This window comes from Uloborus diversus, chromosome 7 (genome assembly GCF_026930045.1).
Source record: "Uloborus diversus isolate 005 chromosome 7, Udiv.v.3.1, whole genome shotgun sequence".
NCBI lineage: Eukaryota > Metazoa > Arthropoda > Arachnida > Araneae > Uloboridae > Uloborus > Uloborus diversus.
In genome coordinates, this window is record NC_072737.1 from 139,812,399 (window position 1) to 139,837,767 (window position 25,369).

At 31.3% G+C, this 25,369-nt stretch overlaps 1 protein-coding gene across 1 annotated transcript; it reads right to left on the minus strand.

The window, feature by feature from the left end:
- Positions 1-249: 249 nt before the first annotated feature.
- LOC129226107 (vesicular, overexpressed in cancer, prosurvival protein 1-like) lies at positions 250-24,393 on the minus strand. The gene is made up of 5 exons (XM_054860703.1): positions 23,667-24,393; positions 13,815-13,870; positions 10,063-10,143; positions 2,992-3,119; positions 250-551 (listed from the first exon to the last, which is right to left on the minus strand). The coding sequence occupies exons 1-5, from the start codon at positions 23,748-23,750 to the stop codon at positions 403-405; spliced, it is 498 nt and encodes a 165-aa protein (XP_054716678.1). The 5' UTR covers positions 23,751-24,393; the 3' UTR covers positions 250-402.
- Between the last annotated feature and the right edge of the window lie 976 nt (positions 24,394-25,369).

Here is a 25,369-nt window from a genome sequence, read left to right on the forward strand (position 1 = left end):
TAAGCATGGGGAGGGATCAGAAAAAGGAAAAATATAGAAGAAAGTTTCGTAATGACCACAACATACTAGTTTTTTTTTTTTTTTTCAATTACATATTTAATAATACTTAACTCAATGAAAAAATGCTTTATTATCATGAGACAGAATTGAAAGAAATTCTTCTGAAGGTGTATATGGTAAACTATACATATGGTAAACTGCTTAGTGACCAACCAGAATACTTTATGAATTTATCTTCAAAAATAAATTTGAGGATTTATTTTACAGACAATTTTTTATTCATAAACTTTATTTCAAATAGCAAGTATTTACAATAACTTTGAAAATACTGATAAAATACTGAAAACGTGAAGCAGATATACAGATATATATTTATACATATTTTCCATTATTTACACTCGGTTAGCCCTGCCTTGAATGGTTCATAGCAGTGTCATAACTGGGAGGTGGTCCATAATAGGGTGGTGGTGGTGGCTGTTGATGAATTATTTGAGCCTGAGGCGCATTCACCACGGGTACAGGTGAAGGATACATCTGATTTCTTGTATACACTAGAAGAGAAAAAGATAATGGCAGTGAATAAAAATATCGTACAATTCAAGCTGATTTATTATTGAAACTTTTTTCAGCCAATTACATGATAAAGATTCGTCTAATATAATTAAAGGTTGTTGTATCTATATGTGTTTGAATCTATCTGTCTATCTAAGTCATCGCTACTCTAAGTGAACGACAGGGAACTGATAATCAAACCAGGTATCATAAGATTTGTAATTTTAGGCTACGTGTTTGATTTGATTGCATAGTTATAAGACTTTAACTAGTGAAGATACTAATTAAAAATGTTTTTTTTTCTCCCTCTGTTCTTCCTTGCAGATTTACTGGAAGGAAAAATTATAATTCGAATGGCTTGCTTAAGTAAAGAGCGTTTTTTAATGCAATGATTTTCTTCTTTTCTTTAAAAAAAGTAATTTATGTCCAAAAAACATCAATTCAAATTCTGTCACTGCTTAAATAGTCTCGGTGGGCAAGTATGGGGCAAAGGAAGGCCCAGACAATTGGGTGCTGCAAAAACCTGCAACAGGCGGGTTCAGCCAGCACCTCCTAAATAGAAGGCCCTACACTGGTTTCGTCACGTGACCAAAAAAGGCTGACTCAGATTAAATTTCCCAATGAAAATCGCTTTAATTTATGTCTCTTAACATCCTGAAGCTATTATTTGGAGAACAGTAGTTCACCAAACATATTAACATTGATCAAAGAAGAAATCAAAAGTTTATTTTCCAAGTTCACGTTCTTTTCTTTTTTCTTTAAATTGAGCAAATATATAAGAAAGAACGTAGGGAATAACAAGAGTACAGTAACCAAAATTTTCAATACATTGTATCATATCTGCATGAATTTTAAAGACTCTTATTGGGTTCGAAAAATGTCCTAATTATCAATATCATAATGAAGTAAACATAAATGATAAATTTAAATTTTAATATTATCATAGGCTCATATTTAGACAAGAACGACACATTTTAAATTTTCCCATCCACTATCTTAGTTAAATTCATGTACTTAGTAACGCAATGGCTATCACAATGAAATATTCTAAAAAAATGTATAATCAAATATGAAATTTGTTCTGCATAAATATGAAAATATACATGGGAATTATGTAAATCACGTGTCACTATCTGTAACATCAAGTAATCAAATTAATATTTTGCGAAACAGAAAGCAATTTTAAAAAATGTCAGTTATGAGTGAAATATTTTCTTCTTGTTTACTTTCCTTAATGACATAATTTCATCTTTCAGAATCAATTAAAACAAGTTTTTAGTTTTATTCTCACAAATTTTCGTAAAGTGAGTAGCTGCATTCTATTAAAATTATTAAAATGATGAGAAAAAATTTAGTGATCAGAATTTTTTTAATGCAAAATGTAAAAAAAATTCTTACTTGTTTTTATGTTGTAAATTATATCCATTATAGATTATTGAAGTTCAAAGATTTTCATTTCTTTTTTATTCTTCATTACAGTGTAATAGTACAAAAATGATTTTATATTTGCATAACTTAACTATGAAAAGAAGTTTTATGAAATCCAGAGTGAACTGTGCTGTCAGTAGCATTAGCGAAAAAAAAAAGGCGAAGAATTCGAAGCTTAATTTGAAATCGGCGCTCGCGTTGGCCAGTGCTGAGAGCGCTAAACAGCCAAATAAGGATTTTTGAGTCGGCCAGTTTCTAGTAGGTCATCGCTCATTTTTGGTAATCACTGATGAGGCCTTCTTGTAAGTAGTGATGGTCGAGCACGCCGCCATTGGCTAAGTCCATGCTGAGCAACAGGAAGCGACAAGAAGGCGGCGAAGCCCCAGATTTACACCTCCGCAGATGGTGTACATCAATCCGCTGAAGGCAGCCAGTAAAGTTTTAAAAAGCGACAATGACACACATCTTCTCTCTTTTACTCTATAAAACTCTAGATTAAATTTATTTTCATTTGTCTTTATTAAAAATAGACAAACATAAAGTTAAAACTAAAGAGTTCCTTTAGCTGAATCAAATCTACAGTTTTTTGTTAGATCTAAAAGGACATTTTAGATAGTAATTAAACAAAAATGTCTAATGCTATCTAAATTTCACATGTTAATGAATTTTACATTCACTTCAAGAATTTGAGACAGCACTGAAGTACCCCATTCCCCAGTTCTCATCTTTAACAATATTGGAAAATTTACATGAGATAATTAATACTAGCAGTATTACCTACACTGCATGGGATATCTCAAATATTGTGTCATTCCTGGTTGAGAAATAAAAATGAAGTCACCTGACTAGGGGCTCAAAACGCAAAATGCTCACTAGTTGCGCACATCTTCCAATAATGGACAAAACTGATAGTACAGTTACAGTCTGTTATTCAGAGGTACTACTGTATATGTACTTGAACATCTTATTACACTTTTAAAAAGCTGGTAGTAGCTAAGTAATGATACTTACTAGTATCAACATTCGGTCTAGTTGCTGCATATGACATCATAGAAGGAGGCATAAAGGGACCTTGATTTCGTAACCTGTACCACCATCCTCCACCAGAACAGAATAACAAAGTGAGGAAAACCATCAACCTGTGTCCACAGTTCAAAAAAAAGTATAAAATTAGTGTTGGGTTTTTATTTTGAATACAATTTTAATAACATGAAAAAGAACAATGAAAAGCAATTTAAAAACACAGAAACAAAAAAATATTCCATTAAACTACCATTTTGAATAGATTTGCATCAAAAAATAACCAGCATAAATTTCTATCCGAGCTCATCTATATACATTTCCCTTTTTTACTCATTATGTTGTTTCTTGAGATTTAGTGGTCATATTAAATGAGGAAAATGTTTGACAGTGTTATCCACTTAGGAACGGTTGGTGACAAAAAGGAATCAGCAACAGTTCCTATTCGAGTTCATTTCTACACTAAATTTTATAACATTCCTCAGGATCCCGAACCCAAAGGAAGGGGGTTATCCAGGGAAATAGTCCGTAGTTCAGCATCGAAAATATTGCAAGAAATCAAGTTTCTCGACAGAAACATACTCAGAATGAGAAGTTCAGTCTTTTTGTAAAACTATACTGAATAATTACAAGAAAAAACACTATGAATCTAACTGGAGAATATTTATTGAAAATTTAAATTAAATAAAGAACTAATTAACTTTGTTCCTTAAACTCTGTGAAATAATAAACTGTTGGAATGTACAATAGTTAAAGCATCTGTAAAACACAAAAAATTTCAGAATACTTTTTCTCATTTTAACTGTATGAGGATTTCTTTTTTAAAATCTCCTCCCCTCTATGGCCGCTGCTTGTTTTGAAACATCAGTTTCCAGAGTTCTTGTTTCGGGAAATTTACTAGAAGCGGGTTCTTTGGTGAATTCTTGAAATTTTTCGGCGGCAAATTTTACAGGCTTGGTTAACTGTGTTCTTCTTTGGGGTCTTTTGGCAATAAATTGTTTGAAGTAAATCTGAATGATGAGGGAGAACTATATGAATGAAATCAATTATGAAACCTATATAATCTAATGCATATACTCCTTCATCACAACACTTTGAACAAAGAAAGATGGTTCTGCTACTAATAAATATCTTGAGTTGATTCAAATCGGCTCCAACTGCCATGCAACTGCAATGTTGTGTGGCAGAGTTACTACTTCTGCGACAAAGGGTTCCCCTGCTCAGTTCAGCAAACAGCTTTGAGAACTTTTGAAATAATCTTTTTAAATTAAATCTTGATCATGAAAACCTATATACTTTTAAAATATGATAGCATTTCAAAAACAAAAAAGTAAGCAAATACAGAAAAGTTTTGTTTTGTGCATATGACTTAGCCATTACAATAGACTAGATGACGGTAAGATAATATTTGTTGCCAAACATTATAAAACTAGAAAGTCGCCCGTCAAGGTATGACGGGTAAAAATTGCTTCTACTCTTCTACTTCGAATGAAGTAATTGCCTGTTTGGTGATATTTTGATATTTGAAATTTTAACCCTATCTCCAGTGGATTAACCCTAAACTAGAGAGAAAGCGTTAATTTTCAACCACATTTTTGATTCTTCATTCCCCTAAAATGACTCTTACCAGCAAGACAGTTAAGTTAACAGATCGAGTTCAACCTTGTCACAATAAAGCCTTTCCCTGCATGTTAAACATTACCCAAACATATTAACAAATTATCATGCTGTGGCGCGAGTTTCATTGTTGAAACTCACGGGTTACTCGATCATTGGTTATTATTAATATGAGGATGAAGTGGTGATGGTAAAATTATCAAAGTCCTCTTTCTATTATTATAAAAATTGTGTTTTAATAAAATTCGAAGACAAAAATATAACTTTCTGTTTGTAACTACCAAATACATTTATCATACTTGAATTGAGCAAATTGAGTGAAGATGCATTAAATAAACACTATGTAATAAGAGCAAAGGTTTGTTTATGTTTTCAACACTTCTTACAGGTTCGTTGGAAAGAAATTTGGCGAATATTAGTAGGTATTTTATAGCATTTTTAAGTACTTTTAGTATACTTGACTTGATTGTCACGGAAAAATCTGAGCCCTGCTTTTGCTTATATCTCAACAACATGACCACTTAGAGATTTCAGGATTTCATTAAATGATTTGCTTTATCTTAAGGTACAACTTAAAGCTGAAAAATTACAATTCTACAATAAAAATATTATTTCGGTTAGGATGGTAAACAACAAACTTTATGTAATTTCTCCATTAAATATTTATATATAAAATCCATTGTTGCGAATTTTGTTGCATTACAACAGTAATGTTAATAGTAATCATAATGAAAATTTTGAATCAATGCTTCTCTGAAGCAAGCATGCAATGTTCTCATCTATGAAAATAATCGATAACAGGCTTAAATAAAGATACATATTACGATCTTTATCACGAGTAACTTCTATGTTTGTGAAACCTTTAATATTTAAATAGTTTTAATTAAATTAGCAAACAAATGAATCCTAGAGAGGAACAAGGATTAATTTTTAATGCCAACTGCTTTAAGTTTTAGACATATATATTGGGGTTTTTTTTCCTTTCAGCAGGGATCATTTATATGAAAAAATAAGATGAAGTTTCGTGATGGTAAATTTATTTCTAAAATACATTTACACTAAAAAGAATAAAAATAACATAAACTTTTCTGGGTCAGAAAGGACAGTTTAAGTATTCATGTAGTTTTAAAAAACTCCCAGAAAATGACACCACAAACCAAGAAAAGTGCGGTTCTAGTCATTTCAAATGAAACCTTCCCTATAAGAAAAATATGCATGTTTCAACACTCAAAGTTATGATTGAAAGCTAGATAATGATAAGTGACTTCATGATTTGAGTCGCACTTTTCTTCATTTGTAGTGTCATTTTCTTAGAAATTTTGAAAAGTACAGAAATACTTAAAATGTTCATTCTGACCCAGAAAAGTTATTTTGTCTTTTTGAGTGCATTATGTAAAGAGCTTAGTATTTTTTTAAAAAATTCTGTTATTTAAATATTTCAACTCTACTCTTTATTCCAGAACTTTTAGTACTGTATCCATCAAACATTTTTATGCACAGTTCTGCTGCTTTTTCATAAGAAGACGTTTCTGTCAGTCGGTGAAATGAAATGGTTGATTGTCCCATGGATTAAAATAAAACAAAAGGAGAGCTTTAGGAATAAATGATGAGTGGTAGTCTGAATTTCAGTATCTTGCCTGAAAGCCAACTTAAGCTCTGGGTAGCGGCCAGCACTTAAGAATGTAAAGTAGCCAAATTCTAAATATGACATAAATTACAACTTAATATAAAAAATACAGGTGGCTGCAAAAAAAAAACAGAAGAAAAAAAAAACGCTAACAAAGTTTGCATCATCAAATAGAAGTAAATTAATTTCTGTTTAATGAGTATGATTTTTATTCCTACTTTATGAACAAAATATTTATCAAATATTTCCTAGTTTTTTTTTTTTTTTTTTAATTCCTTGTTTTGCAATGTGAAGCAGAAGATCTGCAATTTTAAAGTTGTTTAAACAAGAAGAATGATAGTTTGTTTGCTTTATGTGCCTTGTTGGATAGTGTTAAATGCAATCTTGTTCCAAGGATCTTGAAAATGATAATCAATGAGCAGAAAGTGGACAAAAACTTTCAGTGAGTTCTTCTTTTAATCAGAGTGCCTTAAAAGAGAAAGTTCAACAAAATCCATGAGTTTCCATGAAAAAGGTAGATTGTGAAATTGGAATATGTGACGGATCATCAAAGCAGTGAATAGCACTAACAGTGCTCTTACAGAAGCCTTGCAAATTCCAAAATGTTCATCCCTTTATTCAACAAAACAAGCTCATGCAATTCCAAAGACAGAAAAACTTTTTGATGGGCCACAAGTTAGCGCTGGGAGAGATTCTTTTTCACTGATTAGAAGCTCTTTATTGTCCACCCAGCTCATAACTCCCAGAATGATATTATTTCTTCTGTAGACACCTCAAGCACCTAATTAAATGTGAGGCATAGCCAAAATCCAAAGTCGGTCTTGGTCTTTGCATAGAATTAGCACGAGTGGCAAAAAAAAAACGTTTTTTTTTTTTCTTGGAAGAGGGTATTAAAATGAATCGATACATGTGCCAGAGGAACTTTAGAAGCTATTGTATTTCCATAGTTCAAAAAGCACTTTGGCAATGTAGACTGGACATCTTAAAGAGACTTCTCAACAGCTCACAATAAACACAACATTGAACAATGTAAACAGTCCTTTCCTTTGGCATAACTACTGAGGACTGAAAGATTGACAGAAATAATGTAAACAAAAGTTTTTTGATGCAAAACACATAAGCTATTTTTTTACGAAAAAGCAACAGGTGTACCTACCAAAGTTAGAGATTGTATACATGTTGTCACCAATCCTGCTGCAATTCTTTTTGTAGGAAGTGTACAAGGATTGCAGCAGCAAGATAATTAAAGAATTCAAAATAAGGTCACATGGCTTTAGATAAACATGTGGTTTCAGATGTTACTAGTGTTACAGCCTTATAACAGAGGCAGTATTTACGGCTTCAAAAGCAGTTTTGGATAACAATTATCTTGATAACAAACAGAGGAAAAGATTGAGAAATTTAAATCTATACAGTCGGTGCTCATTATAACAACCACTATAAAAACCAATCCATTATAACAACCAGTGGTTAAAGTCCCTACTTTGTTCCAATGAACTCTATGTTAATTTGCTTCCGGTATAACGACCGTTCTGCATTGTCTAATCCAATACAGCGACTGAATTCAGCGAACACTATTCCTGGTGTTTTTTCCAATGATACTAATATGTAACTTGAAATGACCTTTGTTACCGTTTACGGATTGGAAGAAGGTGAAGATTATGAAGTGGGTATCCTTACAGCTTTGCATCTTTCTAAAACAGCATGGAACTCAGAAAAGACCGTCAAGAATTGCCTCCACCATGTTGATTTTAAATAGCAAAGGAAAAATGCTTAAATGATTTGTCAAGCAATCCAAGATGAAAATTTCAATGAAGAAGATGAATTGCATTTGAAAAGCATGTTTCCTTTGCTTTTTAAAATCAACATGGTGGTGGCAATCCTTGATGGTCTTTTCTGAATTCCATGCTATTGTAGAAAGATGCAAAGCTGTAAGAATACCCACTTCATAGAAAATTTCTAAAAAATATGAAATTGGTAAAAGTTTTAAACTTTGACTGTTGTACTTAACTCAATTATGATTTAAAATGTATCAAACACATATCTGTCAGAAAATGAATTACCTCTCGATATTGTCCACAAAAACAAATTAATGTATCATGATCAGATGAAAAAGAAGAAATTGAGGCCAAAGTTCCCAGTATGAAAAATGTTTCAAATGCTCGAGAGATTTTTAAGTGTTTCTTTTAAAAGCAAGAAAAAATTTATCATCTATAACTTAAATGGAAAATTATATTTTGCAAAAATCACATGTGCTAAAAAGGAAAGCAACTCGTTCTGATTTTATCTTCAGAAAATAAATGATTTGTAAGTACTGTAATACAATTTTTCCTATATTTTCTACTGATACTTCTTCTATTTTGTCATAATATTTTGCACCCATAATTTAAAAAATAAATCCCATGATAAAAAATAATTTGGGCATTTTACTGGAATCTTTAAAAAAGTGCCAATTGTATTGGAACAACGGAACATGCATGATGCATGTGTATATTTTAAAAAACTTCTATCTCTTATAATGACCGCTCATTATAAAGACCTTTTTCTCTGGCATGGAGATGGTCGTTATATCAAGCGTTGACTGTATTACTAGCTCAATGCAACACATGTATATCCAAAACTGTTACAAGAACGATTAATGAATTGACAGGAGGGAAATGGTGACTATAAAGCAGGGGAATGCACAAAAATTTTGGGACCCATCACAAATTACTTTTATGGGCCCCCCTCCAAACAGTTTACCCAATATCACTACCCATATTTCAACCCTCCTTTTAATAATCTTGGCCCCTTTAGGCTCTGGTTCGGGCCAACAGTTGTCCCATCTTCCCCTATATGCATGCCCCTGCTCTAAAGATGAAGATAACAAGCTCTCAGTCTGGCTTAACAAAAAGGTATTGAGAAGTTTAAGGACGTTTTAAGCTTGGATGAGTACAATGATGCTAATCACCTCTTTGAGTATTCAGTAAGAATAGCATTCCAAATTGGTACAAGTGTAACAGCAGTAAAAACAAGTGACTGTATTGACTTGGAAGCGAAAATTGTACTAAAACAACAACAGGGCCCGGCTCTAGTAGTTAGGTCGCCCTAGACGATATTGACAAGTGCCCCCCCCCCCCCATTGAATAATGATATTTTAATTTAAAAAAAAATAATAGTAAAGTGTTTACAATTAAATGGAGTTTCTAGTTAAATTCCAAACTAGGTTTTGCACATCCAAGCACTGGTACACACTTTAAATTATATTTTTATTAACAAAAAAGTAGTAAGAGCATCTTTAAAGTTCTGCATCTTATGGCACAGAAACAGGTATTAATTTTTTCAAATTAGTTTTAAATCTAGCAATCTGCCACCCCTAAAAGTAAATTGAATTTCTAGTTTAATTCCGAACTATATTTTGCATATCCAAACAGTGATACACACTTTAAATTATTATTGTAGCAATAATTATTTTTTTTTAGCATTGAAGCAGTGAATCATGGCGGTGAAACAGATATTCATACTTTTAAAAAAACTTTCAATTTCGAAATTTGCAGCCCCTAAAATCTACTGCCCTAGGCGGCTGCCTAGGTTGCCTACTCCAAGAGCCGGGTCCGAACAGCAATATGTACTGCAGCAAAGTCATTATACAAAGAGCCAGAATACATAAAAAAAAGCTGGCAAAACAATTTTATAAAAAACTTTTTCAAAATGAACATTTCTTAAAAAAATTAATAATCCCATTAACAATCTATGCATTTTTTATCATTGATTTAAGAAGCTATTAACAATTAATTATAAAATGAATAAACAATAATTAAAAGAAAAGAAAAACTTACCAGAAATACCACATCTGATAAAATGTTATGGCTGGAGAGCGGCAGCACATTGTCCCACAGCAATATTCATAAATGTTACAGCTGCAAAATAAAAAAATTGCATCAATCCACTTTGCTTTCAAAAATAGAATAAATCATACAACTTGTAAGAATTAATCAATGAAAATTAAATTGCGTATGTACAGTATCTTGTATTAACATAAGAAAGTACCAAATATGCATGAAAAGTAAAGCAAAAAATGTGTCAAAAGAAAATTTAAAACGAGGTTGATTTTTTTCAAGACAATTTTTTTTTCACTTCATTTGCTTTCAATTTTCTCAAAAGAATATTTCAATGAAAACTTTTATTTCTTTATTTTCTTATTTTTTATTCTTTCTTAGCTTTATTTATAATACTACTGCTTTTAATTGCTGATATTTTGATTGTAATAAACACTAAATTGTACACAAAAGGCTCTTTTTAACATGACACCATAAACAAAGTTAAAATGCTATAGTTAAAATAATTTATGAAATGAGGAATTTAATCCTTCCTTTTAAAAAAGAAAAAAAAACCTTAAAACCAAGTATTCATTACTAAAAAAGATTAAAATTCTTTGATTTAAATGCAAAAATTAACAGATGAAGTGCCTTTTGTTCAAAATAGGATCTGGTATGAATTGAAAACATGCAACAACGGAATTAGTTAAAGAAATTTTGCAAAAAAAATTTCAGTTTTTTACGGAAAAATCATAACGTCAAGGAAGCAGGGTCAAGAGGGAAAGTTCATGTTTTTACCAAACAAAACCACAAATTTTATTGAAACATAAAATATAGAAGCATGTAAATAAACCTACACTAAATGGGATGAGACAAAAACAACATATTAGCATTTTATGGTGAGCTAATAAAGCAGCCAGTGTCAAGCAGAAGCAAATTTATTAATTGCCACCAGAACTGCAAAGTCGGAGTCAGGCTGATTTTGGGGCAAACAAGTCAAAGTCGGAGGTTGAAGGTTTAAAAATCCAAAATTCAGAGTCTGAGTCTCTGAAATTCCCGGAGTTGGAGTGCATCATTTTCCCTCCTACTCTGCAGCTCTGGTTGCCACAACTTTAGTTTCTAGATGTTGTTTGCTTCATAGACCGAAAAAAGTAAATAAGAAAAATTAGTGCTTAAATTGCTACTAAACAAGGTTTGTGACTTTTTTGATTTAAAAAAAAGCAAAAAAGACGGATTTTTTTAATTTAGATTGGATTTTTTTTTTAAATCTTTAAAAATTGGCAGATATTAATTTCTTTTACATTTATAAACGTAATATAGTGCACACAATAGATGAAAAAGCAAGTTTTTAGTCATTTTCGTTTCATGGAATAGCTATTTTTTCATAATAGGCATAAGTAGAACAGTTTTAATACAAATGCGCGATTCAAATTAAGTTTAACATCTACCCCCACCCCAGCTACAACCACAAATCCATCAACTATAATTCAAGGAAACAGTGGAACCTCTATTTTCTAGAATTGTAACTTTCATACTGTTTAGGAGAAAAACTTCTTTAAATTGAGCAAGTTTCTATTTTATCAATGTAGAGTCAACAAAAGTTCTAAAATGGATTCAAGTGTTCATTTGGGATGAAAGAGGCAAAGAACCTTGAAAATAAAGCAATCTGAATTAATGAATCCATTCAGTTTACTCTTAAAATTACAATAAGTTCTCTAAATATTTAATAATTATTTAAGATTGATAAATATGTTAGAATTTTTACATAAAATTTGATTTTGTTTCATGCTTTGCTTAAAGATAAGGTTTCCCTCATCATGTTTGTTTTAAATTTTAAATAATATGTTGAATAATTACTTTTCTTAACTTGATTAGTCATAAAAACTGCAAATTTTTATTTGTTCTGAAGTTATTTTTGAGTAAAAGCAATGTTGCATGAGTCTGAAAATCTGTAAAACACACAAAAAGAGGGATCTGTATAGTTTTGCTACTTGAAGTTAAGATTGTAAAATGCAGTATGCTTTAAAAAAGAGCAACACATTCTAAAAATTCATTCTTCATTTATAAAAAAATAAATCAACTGATTTTAATCAATGATTTTATTTTTAAAAAGTACTTCATTCAAATAAATTGATTTAAATCAATGGTTTTTTTTAAATCATTTGATTTAAATTGTGATTTAAATCAAGCTGATTTAAATCAACGAAATGACATTTAAGTTAACAGTATAATCAAGCATTAACAATGCAAACAGGTAATGGGGGAATTGGAACACATTGGTCCAATTTCTACTATTCATTTTTCTCATCAAAAACGTTGAATGAGCACCTGGATTTATTTTCTAACATAAGTTTCATTAAACATATTTTTTATCATCCCATACTTTTTTAAATGTTCAATTCAATAATTTTTTCAAATTAATTTTTAACAGAACTTTGTGAAGCGAATCAACGTATCTTTGGCCCGGGGGCCGTTGTTTTGCATTACAAAAACAACTTTTGTTACAGTTTTAATGATTTAAGTATTATCGAGAATTGTAACTTACTCAAATTCTGTGTTTAACATGAAAAAACATAAAGTTTAAATATCAATGTAACATATTAAAATATACCAAATATTAAATTGACAGAGTTAAACTTTTGTACTATTTACGCCTGAACCATTTATTTTCTCAAAAATGAGTACAACTTGGGTCTTTATTAACTTCACTATTGCTATTACAGTGACTATCCCATTAATTGAATCAGTGATTAATTGAATCAACAACTTTTTCAAAATAGTAAAAGACAAAATTAAATCCAGCGTTAGCGAATTAACCAACCACTTTATGGAATCAAAACTGTTTAGAACAAACGTTATTTATATAAGCAGCAGCCACTGTGTAGAATATTGTTTTTCTAACCCATCTTAAATTTTTGATTTTTGTGGGTTTTTTAAAAGTGGACCGTTAACCCCTGGCCTGAAAATGAATTAATATAAAAACTATTAACTGTGTGAAATTTGTTGAGACCAGGCCAACCACTCCTAATTATTTCATGTTTAAAAGGAATACTCTGTGACATCTTAAAATTATTATTCACACTTTCATTCAATAATTTCCCTCATCCACAGTTTAAAAACTAGGCACGAGAAATCTCCTTAAAACAATATTTAGTAGCAACTTTTCTTTACTTAGTCACTGTGTGGCTAGTGTCATTTCAAGATTTTATAAGCTAATCACTCTTATTATAAACCAACTGCAGGCATTACTTAATAATAAGAAAAATATGTCACTACAAAGTGAAAGATTTTTTAAATTTTGCTTTTTAAGGGCAATAGAAAAGGTGTAAAATATAAATTTGTATCCCTAAATACATGCCAATCTAAGCATCTGCATAATAAGCAATAAGTTACTACCCTCAAACCAGTGCTAAAGAAGAACTACACATGCATTATACAGACATCTTAGTTATGACATTCAGAGATGACCGTTTCATCCTTATTTTGGGCTCATCAGTCTGGAATAATTGAAAATCAAAGAAGAGGTAGCTGTTCTCTCAATAAAGCTGAGATTACCAAAAAGCGGGTAGCTTAAATTAATTTAGACTTTTCCAGACTAATGTGTCTATAACAAGGATGAGACTGCAGTCTGAATGTCATAACCAGGCTGTTAGTACATTGCATGTACATCTGCATACTGTTTTACTACAAATGTGGTCCTTATTTGTACTTGTATAAAAATATTGGAAAAAATTTACTAACAAAAACTACATAAAGGTTAGAGTAAAACTTACTGAAAATACTTCATGTCTCCATTTTCATAAATATAGTGGCATTCTTTGGCATTGACCTGTTATTAAAACAATAATTAAAACATACAACTACATGGCATGCTTTTATATCAAAATACTCAGTAAGAAGATTTAAAGAGTGTTTTAAAAACTTAACTTGACTATGCTCATTGAGAAGAATAGTTTAGTTCTGAGATGGCATGATACATGTATCACAACAAGATTATTTTTTTAGGGAATTATTTTTTAAAAAATGGTTAAACTAACTAGGGGAAAAAAGGGGGAATTTACTTTTAATTACTGTAACATAAATGCTGCATTGATTTGTCACTATTGCCTGAATTTTACATTTTCATAATTCAATTTTGCATAAATATGCTATCACTTCTACTGGTCAAAGGTCACCAATGGAAATGCTAGATCAAACCTTCATTAAGTTTGAATTACAGACAAAAACAAAACAAAAAACATACATATTACATGAAAACTTGAATCAAAACCACAAAATGTCAGCGGTAAATTTTCAATTTCAACACAAGCTTAAGTTTTAAATGTACTTTTGATTTATCTGTTTGATTTTGTATATTTGAGACTCAACATTTTACTACTTACATCTCAAATTTTATTTTTTTAAAACGATTTAACGGGTAAAGGAACTGCCATATACTTATTTGTTAATGTAATGCTACGTATTTTTAATTTTGAACTTTGAATTGACGGAAATAAAGTGAGCAACACATTATGTCCAAAATGATTTTGGACAATGAGATTGAGAAATGAGACTCTCATCCCAAGAAAGTGACCCAAGATAACCAAAAATGTCTTTTGCGGACTTGGATTTCAAGAAATCACTGATGGAGTATCTCAGAACTTCTATATGTGTTTCAATATAATGCTTATGACTCCTCCTCCCTGAAGGAGGGACAGGGTTTAGGAGGATGAAATTTTAGTGTTTTTTATGAATTTTTTTAACAGGAAAGAAATAATCAGAATTTGTTTAAACTTGGAGGACATTTTACTCATCTTTTAAAGTATACCTTGTCATAGGTGTGCACAGGGCTTCCGAAATGGGGGTACCATTGTACCAGTAGGTTGAAATTATGCTTGGAAAAGCTCCCTAATTACTCGCTTAAGGAATTTTTTTAAATATTGTGAGTAAAAAGCATTTTTAAAGCGTATGGGGTAAGAAATTAATGAACCTAAAAATATGAAATTTTACATTATTTATATTCGAAAATTATTTCTGTTAATATTAAGTCTTGGAGGCAAATGAGATTGAGTGACGAGCAAAAATGGCTGAATGATTTTAAACAAAGGAAGCATGCTCTAAATTAAAAATTGAAAAAGTCTACAAAAACTTTTTAAAAGCGATAAATTTTTTTCAAATTGGCAGTATTCTAAAATGGAAACTTTGGACTCTGCAATGTAATCCAATTGCAATTTACTAATGAAACACCATCGAACAGTGAGGAGTGCTAAGAACACAAGTGAACATAATAACAGAGGAAATTAATCAAATCGCAATCCTTAGCAAAATTTGCTGCATAAGAAATTTTTTGGGAGATTACTATGACCTCCCAACGGGACACCCCTGAATGTGAAACGTCATCGCTTCTTCATAAGCTTGCCAGTTCACTACTTCAGGAACACTAGGGTGGTTCAAAAAAAAAAAAAAAAAAATCAACTAGAGTCCAGGACACCCCCTAAATTTATTTATTATTTTTTGACTTACTAATAGTATTATGCTGTAAAAGTTTTAGCTTCTTACTCAAATTTTAAGATGGTGCTCAATGACCCCTCAATTTAACATTAGCCATTGCATAGAAAATGTCACAAATTTAGAAACATTGAATTTCCTAAGCTGTTTTTTTTTTGTAAATAATTATTTTATTACAATGTATATGCATAATACTCGTGTATATTATAACAGGGTTCATACTTAATTTCAGAAATAAAATGAAGGAGTTTTGAAGGAGTAAAATGAGATTTTGAAGGAGTACTAATGGGCTGTCCTTAAATGATGTTGCACTTTTTTATTTCAGCATGTTTGACTTTGACCCCCTTCCGCCTTCGTCACAAAGCGCCACACTTCATCTTTCTCCTGTCACATCTAATATTTCTTATAAACATTTTGTTATAGTAACTGTCTGATGTCACTTTTTGTCATCCACTCTCTTCGCCTTGTCACAATTTCATGAACCCGTCTCCCCCTCAAGGACGGATTCAGGGGAGGGTCAAAGGGTCAGCTGACCCCCCCCCCCCCCCGTGATGAGATTATTTTGAAGAACATTTTCTTTATTATTATTATTTTATTTTCCCTTTACTTATTATTATTACTGTTGAAAGTCAATTTTTAGCCCTAGAAAATTTAGTGTAGGTAGTCAATGTTAAACCCTTTTTACTTAGCCTTGTTAGACGTCTTTTGAAGTCTAATAAATGCAAAGTCTATTACATGTAATGTAACTTTTAAAAAGATAGAGGTACTAAGCCTTGGGGGCTGAGTATTTGCCCAGTTGGCCCATGCGTTAATCAGGGCACGTGTGCAATACAAACTTGGAAACCTATGTCTGCAAAATGCTGTACTTCTTTTAACTTTGTTGTATAAAATTTTAATGCAACAATGTTGTGCCTTTCTTGTTTTCATTGAAACTAAAATTTTCTCAACACATTAATCATAAAAAATGTGTTATTTTCATTTATTCCGAAAAATTTTAAAATTATTTTTCACGATAACAATTTTCATTAGAATACATGTATAGGTTTTGAATATAATTTTAAAGAAAGTTCTAGCTATAACTTTGTTTTTCTTTAACTTTACTGTCCATTGAAACTTTACCCCCCCCCCCTTTTAAAAATTTCTGGATCCGCTTCTGCTCCCCCTCAAGGCATGACATCACTTGTGGACGACCCATTTTACAATATCAAAACTACGATTTGCTAAACAACTGTTTTTTTTTAATAGAATCACTTAACATTGTACATCTGCTTTTGTATTTTTAAATATTTAAATAATAATTAGACAAACTGACTCTTGTTGCTGAGAGTGTGGTGGAGAGAAAAGCAATAATCATAAAACTTGAAAAAATAACCAAACACCACTTAAGCATGTTTTATTTCACTTATGAAATGTTTTAGCCATCTAATAATATTCTCACCTTCAACTTGTAGGACTTCTATGACCAATTTGTTAATCATATCTCGATGAAATAAAATAAATGTAGGAAATTACTACATTAAAATCGCTCTTATACCTTCGCCTTTGCGACGAAGTTAAGTTGTCGATCGAAGTATTTTAAGTTACTGTCATAGAGGAAGATTATGTAGTGTTGAACAAAAAAAGAAGATGTTTTGAAGAAGTTAAAACCAAAATGAAGGAGTTTGAAGGGTCCTTCAAAAAAAAATCCTAAATGAAGGAGTATTGGAGGAGTTTTGAAGGAGCATACAAACCCTGTATAATGTGTAACGTTGTTTTTTCATTTCAATGTATTTTTAACCCCCCTCCCCATACTGATGAAGTTTAGGGGAGGGGGTTGAGCACCCTCTTTGAGTTGAAATAGGAAGCTAAAATTCTTCCAGTATATTGCTATCCACAAGTCTAAAAATATTAAGGGGTGTCCTGGTATCTAGGAGAAAACTTTTTCTTTTTACATGTATTTTTGAACCACTCTTAGGTGTCCAGAAACCGTTTTGCGTGTTTTTGAGTCAAGGAAACTTTGCTTCTTTGGGGGGGGGGCAGATTTCAAATCTGCCTAGGGGCAGCATCGAGCTAAATTCGGCAGGGGCTGGTGGGCAATACTGAAGCCACAATTTTTAGCTGTAATCATTACAATTTTTCTTTCTCCTAAACAATCTATTTCCTAAGACCTAAGAATATGAACCTAGTAGTGATCAACAAAGTTGAAAATTGCATGTTTTAGAGGCGTTTGGTTATAATGTCATGTTTTTTCTACCATTTTTTTCACATTTCTTGCATTAAAAAAAAAAAATAATAATTTTATCATAGTTAAAACTGATGAATGAAATTCAAACATTGCCAGATATTTTTATTTAAGATTATTAAACTTTGATTTACACTGTTTAATTTTATTAGGTTGCCTTTAAACGATGTTTAATATTTCATATGGAATAAAACTTTAGAAATCAAAATACTCAAAAATGTATTTTCTGGTGAGCAATAAATTTCAATTAGTTACAAAATGACTTAACATGTTTTTCTCTTTTTTTTTGAGCAATCATGATTGCTTATTGCTTTCATTTGACTTTTTTGATGTCCTATGATTTTATTATCCCACCGGTGCCACCCTCTGCAGCCACCGTCGACCAGCCCCTCACGATGCTGCTCCTCTAGCGAAAGCCGTCTCGAGATTGCGTCCATATCCTACACTTACATGCATACATACACGCACCTACACACACACACACATATACACAGGGGTCTGTCCAGGATTTTTCACAGGGTCCGTTTTTTGTGAAAAATCAAATAATTTTGTGAAAAATGAATTAATTTTGTGGAAAATCAAAAAATTTCGCAAAAAAAAATTTTTTTTTTTTTTTTTGTTAAAACGAAATTTTAGAACTTAGAGATGGCACAAACTGCATCAATTAAACTTAAAGTTGAGTGTTTTCCTCTTCTATGTCGAAAGAATCATTCTGGATTTTTTTTCTGACATTTGGCGGGGGGGGGGGGAGGGGTCATCGCTCTTTCAAGTATCAATATTTATCTAACATTCTACATTATGTTAAATTATACTAGATATATTTCTATACAGTATTTAAAATAATTGTAACAAAAATATAAATAAATAAAATAAAATTCAGAATAGGGTTCAGCATTCAACTTTTTGACCCAAGACACTCTTAAAAAGCACAGAATTTCGTTTAAAACTTATAAATTCCCTGATTTTAACAAAAATAAAAAGATATTTCAATTGTTTACCTCTTAAAAAAGCGTAATAATCATCAAAAATTCGAAAAATCGGAATCCCATATTGGATGCAAAGAGATCGCAATTCTCAAAGTGAAGGCATCAAAAGTATAAAAACGGCTTGTAAAAGAAATATTTTTGATAAAATTATTTTAAAATTGCATTTTAGAGTCCTATGATAACCATTTCATTAATATCTGTGGACACAGTTGACCCAAAAAATAAAATAAAATAAACCATCTCAGCATTTTCATTTTTGACTCATAACAGAAAATGGAATTTTGCTTTAAAAGCTTGAAATGAGAGTTTTAACAGAAATAAAGAGACTTTTCATTTATTTGACTACTAATAAAGCGAAGTTAGCTTGAAAAAAGAACAAAATATGATTCTCATATCGGATGTTAAAAGATGGCATATTTCAAAATGTAGACATCTAAAGAAAAAAAAAACGGTAATTAAAAGAGTTTATTTAAAGTTAATCATCCTTGTGTTAGCATCGAAAAATCAAAACCCATATAATTTTTTCCCAAAATAACAATTAAACATCGCACCGCACCTTAAAACGCAAATATTGACAAGCTGGCAAAATGATGAGAATATTTTCTAATCAAGTCATCATAAAGGTTCAATGCCAGACGCTAAGTGGTGATAATTTTGAAGTTGGTAACCCTATCTGAAGCGATCATATTTTTCCCTCACCCTTACTATCCCTTCGCAGTTCTAAGTTCATTTCTCAGATATATATTATTATTATTTGTTAAATCATGAGCGGAGAAAAGTGCTTACCAATGCCTTTTCAGAAAAGTTTACAACACCGCTGCTAATTAGCTGTGATAAAACAAACAACCAGTAACTTACTACAAAACAACCATTATATTTATTTGGCAGTAGCAATTATTTATCACTTGCAGGAGCATCGCAAGAGTGCCTTTTTTTTTTTTCAAAATTAGCCGATTTTGTAAAAGCTGATCCCTCTAATTTGACTTAAAAAAAGGTTCCAAAAATTATCGGTTTATACACAGAAATATGCGTTATTTTGCTTTCAGATTTGCTCTTTCAATAAACAATTTGTGACAGATCCGATCTTGTTTATTAGAATTTTGTGAAGGGTCCGTTTTGTTTGATCCGGATTTTGTGAAAGGTCCGTTTTGGTTGATCGGATTTTTGTGAAGGGTCCGTTAACGGACCCAAATATCCTCTGGCCAGACCCCTGATACATATATACACCTACACAAATACAAACACATACACACACAATAATACACCTACACACATACACAAACACACTAGCATACAAACAACTACCCACACACTCATGCCTCCACACAGACACAAACACATATGACTACACACACCTACAAATACCCTTCCCTTCCCCCCCCACCACACACCTACACACAACTACCCACACACTCATGCCTGCACTCATACACAAACACACATGCCTACACACATGTACACATACCCCCTACACACACGTACAGACAACGAAGTGGTTTTTTGGGAGAAAAAAGTAGGAAATACGGAATCAAAAATTAAAAAAGTAGGAAAAAAATCACTTAAAAAAGTAGGAAAAAATAGGAAGAGATAGAACTATATATACACATACGTCAAGAGGAAACAAATTTAGCATTAAGTTTTATTTCTAATGTAAAATAAACTAACAGTATTTTTGATTTCAAACTGTCCCAAAATTAACTAACAGTACTTTTCAAGTGTTAAAGGGATTAAATGAAAGACTGAGTTGCAAAAACAAAACGAAAGAAACAAGCTGACAATCATCAGTATGAAAAATAAACTGTTAGAAACAAAGATATTAATTACAAAAATATGAAAATAAAATTCAAACAAAGAAACACCTTTCAATAATACAGTAATAAAATGCTTAAGTGTGAAAGAATAAAATACAATATAGCCATCGCAAAAAGCAAAAATAATAATAATAATAATAACAACAATAAACTCATATTTTGGTGCAATAAAACCATTTTTGTTAAAGATTTATTTTGTCAAAAACGAAAACATGCCTTCGAGAGCATCCATTTATCATTTGAAAATACTAACACTTTCAGTTCCTATTGTCATAAACTATGATACAAAAAGCAAAGCAAATATTAAAATAGTTTTAGTTAAAAATAATCAGCAGCTGACATGCATTTTTGCATAAACAGGGACAGATGTTTGAATTCGAAAAAAAGGGAAAAAGACTGAAGATGCAGAACTAAAATAAATTTGTTCTTAAATATGGGACATAAAATTTATAATAAAATAATTAAACTAAATAAATATAAGGGTTTGCATTATGTTATATATATTTAGCATTCAACAAAATTTTTGTTTCAGGAACGTCATTTAGGGAGGTCAATGGGGTCAATTCCTCCCCTTAATGGCTTTAGAAAATTAATGCTTAACTATTCAAGTTTGTGCGATTTTTGTTGTTTTCAGATAAAATTTGCTTTCAGTATACATCCTTCGCCAGCCATCCCCGGGGGGAAATTCAAAATTACAGACCAGTTTTAATTTTAATCAAGCAATAAAAACGAATATTGTTTTATTGGTTTGATGATTTTTTACCTCCTACTTCCCAAATTTTTGTCATGGAAAAAAAAGGAAAAATCCATGCATGGTAAACATAATATTTTTATCAAAGAAAAAGATCAGTTACCAATGATTCTCTGTGCATAAAAGGGAAAGCATGCAGTTTCGTTTAATCCTCACCATACAACAAAAATATTCATTCGAAAATTGTTCACGAAAGTGAGAGTGAGCACCTGCGCATCAAATGCCTGCATATATCTCTTTCTCCCTCCCCCTTCCTTTGATCAGGCGCCCTGAGTACAATAACTTACAGTAGATATGCCGCATCGGTATAATTGACGTACATAGAAAAGAGTAAGTGTCTGTTAAAAAAAATTTAAGTGTTCAGAAATACTGCATTGCCATAAACGCAGCATATAAAAATTATGAGCAACTCCTTGATATTGATGATATATCAGAGTAGAAAATACCCAATAAAAAAAACAAGAAACAAAAATACAGTACACATTTGCTTGTAGCTCTATACCCCAACTTTTAAAAATGTAAAGAAATAAAAACGGAATCTCGCATTTAAATTGATTTTCGATTTTTCTCCAAAAATCGCGAAAATTTGCCCATCTAGGTTTTGCCAGGTTTTTTTTTTTTTTTTGCAAATATGCAAATACACTCTTTGCAAGGAATGAAAATGAATTTTTATAAATTTTATGATCATGTTTACGATTTAGAATGAACAATAATCATATATATGTGTGAAAAAAGTTAGTTTCCTCAATTATTTTTGAAGTGGTGCACTTTTGTGAATTTCTGTTATCTGTCGCTTTTATTTTGTACTAACATCAATAAAATATGTACAGTGTACAGGATTTTCATTTTTAGCTTCCTTAGGTTTTTTTTAAGGTTTTACATTACCTTTCTGTTTAAATAGAGCTCCATTTCACTTGTAATCAACGTTACAAAAAATTGGCAAATAAGAAATTCGGCTTTTCCCGCACTTTTTGAACAGTCGGCCATTTACTTTAATTAAAGTTACAAATTGACAGGTAATACTATATAATTGCATCAGAATGTGCCAGCATCTATTTCTTTATTGTTTTGTTGAAACAGTAGGACTGAAGTCGGGGCGATAAAAAGAAAGGTCGATCATAAACGCTGCAACATCAAAAAAGTCTTTTACGAAAATTTAACTTTTAAATGCCCAAACACTGCGGTGATCCTTCCAGAAATTACTGTAGTCAGTCAATGAAAAGCTCAGAATAGACTTGTTTCTTTTGCTTTTCAAAATTAAAGCATGCATAAAATTATCGGTGCGGTATTGTAAAATAAGTATTAATGCACAATTAGAAGTTCTATACTAAAGAAAGAAAAAGTAGGAAAAAAAAGGAAAAAGTAGGAAAATAAGGAGAGAGCTCTAAAAAGTAGGAAAAAGTAGGAAAAATAGGAACTCTTCAGGATCTGCATGTATACATACTCCCTACACACAAACACACATGCCTACACACACGTACACATACCCCCTACACACAAACACACATACCCCCACACACAAACACACACGCCTACATACACACACACACTCCCGATTGCGAAAAACATAATTTGAATTCAAGATGACAAAATTCAAATAAACTTTTTTATTATTATTTTTTTTTAATGATTACTGTGTCATGTTTGAATAAGTGTGCAATATGTAAAGTGTCATAAGATTTTTAAGAGAGAATTGAATTGCAACAAAATTTAAATTTTCCATCCGAGTGTTTTCTCTTACATTGTAATCACCCTGAATGTAATAAAATTAATGAACAACAATTTGAATTAATTTGCAAAAGGTATTACACAATTACTTTCATTAATTATATCAAAAAATATGTTTGTTTACCAATTATCAAATGTTTGAGTTTTTTGCTTTGGTTGAAGAATCGAAGAGATTCAGTTTGTCTGTCACATATGCAGTTACTGAATACCAACAGAATGTTTGGAGCATCTCTATTCAAAACTGTCATTTGATTCATTATGTTAACATACTGGAATAGGCAATACAGCTTAAAACCAAAGTTCTCCAGCTCTCTCCGTGTCATCTTTTTTGAAATGTTAAAACAACATTAAATATTCTGGTGTGATTACATGAAACCCGAAGCACAAGAACAAACATAACATATTTGATACAAAAAAAAAAAAAACATATACTTTTACAAGAATTACATTTCCCACTTTTTATAGTTAGTGGTATGCTCAAAAATGAAGTTAAAACTACGAAAAAAGGAAATTAAATCTAGTTTGTAATGAACATAATTTTCAGACAAAATCAAGTAATACATAATGTCAATAAATAATGAGATTTTGAAATACTTTATTTAGAGAGCATGTTTATGTAAAAGGTACACATGGAAACCTACCGTCTTAAAGAAAATCACGAGCAAAACACTAGCATAATATGTAGCAGATCTCATGATGAAACTGTTTGTTGAAGCAAAACCCATTGAATAAACCTTACAGCTGGAACTTTTATTCCAAACGAAGTGTCAAACTGTATATTTACAAGAGTTTCAGGTCATTTCATCAATTTAATTACCAAAGAGATAATCTAAATCATACGGAGATTTCATAATCGTGAACGTAAAATGATACATCATGCAAAATTAAAACCGAGGAATTAGCTTCTTCGACATAACTGAAACGAACCAACTATATACCTTTACTATTTACTTAGCGTAGCTAAGCAAATTCGAAAATGCGCAAGGCAAAACACCTACATTAATACATTTCAACAATAACAAAGGATAGCAGTGAAAGAATATTTTAATACGTATTACAATTTCTAACAAAGCAACAGTAACGACGGACGCTAAGATGGAGATAACAAAAAAAATACCGCCAATGGAGCTAATTATTAATTATGAAAAAATTATTTGCTGAATGCAGTTGCTCAAATTGTCGACAATGCGTATATACCATTTCTCAGCATTTTACGTGATCTAATTAAAGATATTTAATCTGTGAAACGCGTTTCACGTTGAAAATTTAAACTTTGAATGAAATTGATGAAATTTGTCAAGAAAACTGTTTTAATTAATGAAGGATTCTTAATTTTTACAAACTTCTGCAATTAAAGAGAAACGTCAATAATGCAAGGAAATCGGTCAATGCAGGAACGATCCTGACAGATAAACGGGAGGCAACCCTATATTTTGGCGCTAAATGATATCATTCTCAGACTTGGCGACAAAGATTCTTCCTGTACCTCGTGCGTGGTTTAAAAAATGGCTTGAAGAATGTAGTAATGAGTAATGTGTTAATGTATTTATTATGATGAGATTTTTACAATTAAATATGCATGAAAGTAAGTGAAACATTTTCTTGGATGTGACTATATTAAGTTGTATCTTTTTGTTTTTTTTTTATTTTGAAAAAGAGCATGTTCCTTTATTTATGCTTACTGTCTGACCACGGATTGTATGGAATGACAAACACCGTTTTACAGCCGGAAATGGATAAATTTATTTTTTACCGATGTCAGCTTTTGCAGAAGCCGAGTCTCATTCAAATGAGCGGAATACGCGCATCAAATTTTTATTTCCCCCCCTTATTCACATAGATTCGTTGATCCGGACGTTTGAAAATTCCATGCAATCTGTGGTTGGACAGTACAACGGTCATGAAATTAAAAGCATGTATTAAGATTTATTATGGCTAGGCCTTAGGTTTTTTTCTAGATTATCATTCTGTGCATCTGTACTTTCTATCCGGACAAAATTTATATTTATTAATGCCATAATTAGACGTCTTTCAGATATCTAATATCATATGGGAAATTGTTGTTAGACGTTAGCTTGCATAGGTGTGCATTAAATAAACGTTTCTCGTGTGCTTGAGATTTTTGCTTCCCCCCCCCCTTGAATAATCGAAACTATTAGGCTTCTTTTAATTTCCCGCCTAAATTAACGTACATTTTTTAAGACATCCTTAAGGATTCTTCCTGCAAGCGTGCATGTATTCACATCATTAAACGTTTATCCTTTGTGAAACATTTAGATGTTTCCTTTTCCTTGCATAATTAAAGCTACTGAGTTGCTTAATTATCCAAAATTAACAATCATTT

Coding starts and splice junctions, on each gene's coding strand:
- LOC129226107 (XM_054860703.1), bottom strand. CDS start 23,750: ATGGGTTTTGCTTCAACAAACAGTTTCATCATGAGATCTGCTACATAT. Junction 13,871..23,666: donor TCGTGATTTTCTTTAAGACG/GTAGGTTTCCAT, acceptor TTTTAATAACAG/GTCAATGCCAAAGAATGCCA. Junction 3,120..10,062: donor TATCAGATGTGGTATTTCTG/GTAAGTTTTTCT, acceptor CTGTGGACACAG/GTTGATGGTTTTCCTCACTT.